This window comes from Penaeus chinensis, chromosome 19 (genome assembly GCF_019202785.1).
Source record: "Penaeus chinensis breed Huanghai No. 1 chromosome 19, ASM1920278v2, whole genome shotgun sequence".
Classification (NCBI taxonomy): domain Eukaryota; kingdom Metazoa; phylum Arthropoda; class Malacostraca; order Decapoda; family Penaeidae; genus Penaeus; species Penaeus chinensis.
This window is the reverse complement of record NC_061837.1, coordinates 12,064,088-12,069,087: the sequence shown is the minus strand read 5'-3', so window position 1 is coordinate 12,069,087 and position 5,000 is coordinate 12,064,088. Positions and strand designations below refer to the sequence as shown.

The window sequence follows — 5,000 nt, the reverse complement described above, 5'->3', positions numbered from 1 at the left end:
ACAGGGATGCAGTTGCCCCAGTAGTGGTAGCTTCTGGTTCTGGCCTTCATGGGCTGTACTTTGATGTTCACAACTACACCTTTGCTGTTTCTCCACCATACCTCACATCAATACACACACTAAAAAAATAAATAATAATAATAAATAATAATAAATAAATAAATAAATATAAATGATAAATCATCATTATATAAAAATATATAAATACAAATATAAATCAACTTCAACACAGTTACCATACAAGTGTTCCTCTTTCTTTAAAGCTCTCAGGCCTGTTTCAAGACTCATGTACCGGTTGGAGAGTTTGAAATTACAGCTGGATGTTAGGGGCAGTTGTGAACAGCAAAGACGTTGCCAAGATAACCTCAAACTCCTTACGAACTTACCCTCAGTTTGGGGTTCTTAAGTCTTTGGAAATAGCGCTCCAACTGAAACAAGGAAAAAGAATGGAGACCAATCATTATATACCAATTCATAATATTAAACTAAAAGAATTTAATTTTGAATTTTGAGAGGGCTGAAAGCTGAGTAAGCTTCATGTATAGGCTTCAGGCAGGTAAAAGTCTGGATCAAGGTTCAATGAATTATCAACAGTACGAAATAGCAGTATGATTCACTAATCAGGGGAAATTACATCACTTACAGAAGCTAAATGTATCAGGAATGAATGTCAAACTGATAATGTTACTAAATGAACCTATGACGTTCTGCAATGGGTCTCAAATATATATGTAAATAATATCTTCGCTATAATTCCCTTCCCTTAATAACTTATAATCATCCCACTAATGACTCCAAATGACCTTAAAGCATCCTGATCAAAATTTCTACAGCCTGGCTTGAACATGAAGTGTAAACAAAGCTCCTCCCAGAGCGGCCGAAAAATGTCTCTCACAGTCGTTCTTGCGCACTGATATTTTACAAATGCTCCAAAGGATAAACTTTACTGTACATGGTGTTTCTCTCGACTAATTCAAACGGGTTAAACAAAACTGTTTCTGTAGACAATTGGCATACTCAGAGCTGTGCAAGGCAACTGAACTGTACAATTAAGTAATTTTTTCTACATTTTAATAAATCAATAAACTGGTTGTTTTGTTAAACTTATATTTAAAAATTATATATCAATATCATCATATGGCTTTGTTCAGTGCATTTCAAAATTGTAAAAAGGTAAAAATGTACAAACTGTATCTGATTCCATATTCTATCAAGCAAGATGAAACAGATGCAATTGCTGGAAGATAATACAAACTTTTTTAACATCAGACACCAAAGTATCTCCAAAAAAAGAAGAGTCTAAAGATGATAGGGAATTCACTTCGATATACTGACTGCAAAGAGAAACCAATCTACAGCTCCTCAGGACTGCTATAGGACAAGAGGGACAGACAGACAGGAATACCCATTCAGTTGCTACTTCAAAAACTGCTTGGTCTTTGTCAGAAGTCAAACGTAAATAAGTCTGGTTGTAAATATTCAAGTCATACAAAAACAACATACAAGGAAAATGAAAAACATATTAAGTTAATAGGGTTTACAAAATGGAGTTAAAATATGTAAAATTGAAAACTAGAAATGATTTGTGGATGGGGCAGCGGATGGGGGGAAACCACTACAAGAAAGAAGTGTTACCATCAACAGGCTAAACTTAATTGTCCTCTTCTCCAGTATTTTGACAGGGCAATCTATAATTCTGAACATAAAATGTTTCAATGTCCTCCTCAAAAGAAAAGGTAATAAATAAATACCAAAATTATATCCTTATATTTGTGGAATAGGAAAAAATATTGATATATTCGCAAATACTTAGTGAAGAATTAACATTTATATAATGATGTACTTTTAATGGGTTCTAGATATACAAGACAATAATAATAATAACCATGAAAACTTGTTGAGTAACTGAAAACAAGTTGAGTAACTGGCACTCTTCTTAACAAAAAAAAATCTACACTTCACATGAGAACATTTTTTCAGATAATAAAAACAAATTTATCAATAGATTTTCAAATTATATACTCTTACATATATATGTATATTTTTTCTTGTCAAAATGATCTCTACTTTTATCTTAATATAATAAGAAATTAATTTAATTAGATGATTGCAGTTACCTAACAAATGTCTAACAAGATAGAGAACTCACAATTAGCATTACTTATCTACAGTCAGTAAAATTTCAATGAAGTACCAAGCTGTTCAGCAAAATGACGTCAACACAACGGGAGCTGTGAATTTTTTCCTTCTACCGTAAATCGCAATATCGTAATATCAGAATAAATTAGTCAACAACATAACAAACCATTAGTGAGACTTAGAACAGATCATGCTTGTTACATATAGTATCCATTTACTGCGCAAAAATATATATGTAAAATTTTCAATTTTATAATAATGAATATTTCATAGCAAATCTGAATATTCATATAACACTTTCACCATCATTAATGTGGCATTATTACATCAGCTTTCCAGAAATATATACCGTATGTTATTTGTATGTTAATAATGCCGTAAGAATACAGTTGCATAAGCAGCAATGTGAACTCAGATTTGTTAGTGAAAGATCAGCCATGAGTAATATTTAAGAAGCAGAGAAGTGAAAGGCTGAGAGAAGCAGACAAAAAATGAAGTAATTTTAAAAGGTCTAGTCTCAAAACTGCTGCAAACCATTTTAAAAATCATCAACTCTTTTATACAAACAGAAAATATTAAATTGTTCCATCCACTTATCGCTAGAAATAGAAGATAACCAGCTCTCCAGTAAATTGGTAAAAAAAAAAAAAAAAATAAATAAATAAATAAAAACTGGTAAAAACTCATCCATAAAAACTATAAGAATTATCTTATAATCTATAGCATGCAACAGCACATGTTAAAACTAGAAATTAAATATGACCAGTACCGTCTATCATAATTACTTAAAAATATAGCACATCCACTGTGTAAATAATTTTTTTTATCTGCTTCTATTAAAATATTCATCACTGTCTTAGTTTACTCTTATCATTAAAATGATCATGGACATTATTATAAAGTTAAACTTTTCTATGGAGATTTTGCAGTTCACATGAGTGCATGAGAGATGATTACCCTTGAAAAAATCCTGTATTATATACTTTCTGGTTGTTCTCCTTTCTTGAGTGTTTGAGGATTGTTATATAAGACTACAGCTATGGTCTGGAGTTGTGTTTATGGGGTCCTGATGTCATCCTTGAGAGAGGATAGCTAGGAAAGGAAGTAATAAAATAACATGAAAGCAAAAGTGGAAGAGAAACAGAGGAGGGGGGGGAGAATGGGGAGGAGGAAGGAGAAGAGAGCAAGAGGGCAAGAGAGAAAGAGAGAGTGAAAGTGGAAGAGAGAGAGAGAGAAAGAGTGTTAAGGATAGGAATTAATAATGGGTAGTAAGCAGTAGGAATATTGTCTTAATGTCCTTTTAGGCATATCATTCAATAATGTCACTGCTAATTTTGACTACTGTCACTGTAATAATACATTGCAAAAAATTAGTGATGATTCTGGCCATATCTGTCCGCCAAATAGTAGATAACTTTAAAAATCCTTCTTTTTTTCATCTTTGCATTTCACTTGTCCCTGATGTCTCTGCATGCTTAAAAAAGACAAACATCAGACATTATTCTACTTTTTTTGATTGGAAAAAGTATGGAAGGGGAAGAGGAGGTCTTCAACTGTAGTTACCTTTAGGACAGGGTGTAGATGGACAAAGGGGATAATGATAGGATGGAGGTAAAACAAGTCTTACTGTCTGAGGTTAAAATGACCGAGGAAAAATGGGGGTCAGGGGTCAATGTTAGCTTTATGCCAGGCTAATTTAGGTCACTTATCTGCCTTGAAGCCATGTTGCATGGATTATTCCAGGCCAAAGTACCTGGTTTAAGGAATTTACCTTGGTACGATCAATAATATGGAGGTAGTAGGAGACAGGTTTCCCTGTCCAGGATACCGAGCCCTTGAGTGGTGACAGTTCCGACACATGCATGATGGTCCCGATATCTGTGTAAGAAATATTGGCATTAATGTTTGATGAAGGATGTAAAATATTCATTCTAACTTCTAAAATATAATCATCCAATGAATAATTATAAATAAATATATCTCAAATCTGGCAATATTTTCTGGCAAATCTCCTACAATTATACCACAACTGTTTCAACTTTATACAGAAAACAAAGGAAAATCAGAAGTGCTTAACACTCTCTGAACTTACCACTTAGGTTTCTATCAGTTATTCTGAAGTTAAGAGGACAAAAAGATTTAGACGAAACAATGCGAGCCCCATCCTTGAGGTCGGCAAAGACTTCCTTGAGCATGTGATCTACATTTGGGCCGAAGGCGAAGTTGTTGACGAAGACTATGGAAGAACCGGTGATGACTTCCCGGTGTTCTTTCTTTAAGAAGTCTCCTTTTGAGAGCTTGTACTCACTGTGCTGCTTGCCATACCATCTCATCCACTTGGTGTACAGACGGTCCATTTCAATGGCATATCTGTAATTAAAGAGTATATGCATAAATAAAGAGAGGAATGTGCATACAGTCTTTAAAAATCATTATGATATTCACTTGTATAATCTGAGTTCTGCAATATTTTAAAATTTACCTGCAAGGAGTGTCTGCCTTTTCAATTCCAATACAGATCTTGCAAGGTGTAAGTGCAGACATCTGCAGTACGACTTGACCAACACCCGAACCCAAATCCACAAACGTGTCATCCTCCGTAATATGGATCTGGTCAATCATCTGACAGATCAACTCATACGACGTCTCACCATATACCTACAAAGGTGATAAGAAAATCAATAACAATAACTACAATCAATATTTATTGTACATGTGTGTCCCAATCTTTTTTGTCATTCTACTTAACAGAAAAAAATAGATTTCTTTCATTATTATATAATTCGCAAAATCCATCCAATGTTAAAAATCTTTACCCGGATCATTACTTACACTGTTAAAACTAATTCAAATTGTATTTT

At 33.5% G+C, this 5,000-nt stretch overlaps 1 protein-coding gene across 9 annotated transcripts in view; it reads right to left on the bottom strand.

Moving 5' to 3' along the window:
• The window catches only part of LOC125035042 (histone-lysine N-methyltransferase, H3 lysine-79 specific-like), a 117,827-nt gene that overhangs the window by 20,242 nt on the left and 92,585 nt on the right, over positions 1-5,000 (bottom strand). For 7 of the 9 annotated variants that reach the window (XM_047627122.1, XM_047627125.1, XM_047627126.1 and 4 more), the window contains exons 6-9: positions 4,622-4,797; positions 4,232-4,509; positions 3,911-4,017; positions 387-428 (exon numbers count right to left, since the gene is read on the bottom strand). In XM_047627122.1, coding sequence (XP_047483078.1) covers positions 387-428; positions 3,911-4,017; positions 4,232-4,509; positions 4,622-4,797 — 603 coding nt within the window. The remainder of the gene's footprint in view (positions 1-386; positions 429-3,910; positions 4,018-4,231; positions 4,510-4,621; positions 4,798-5,000) is intronic. The other 2 variants (XM_047627124.1, XM_047627129.1) reach the window with 1 other exon arrangement.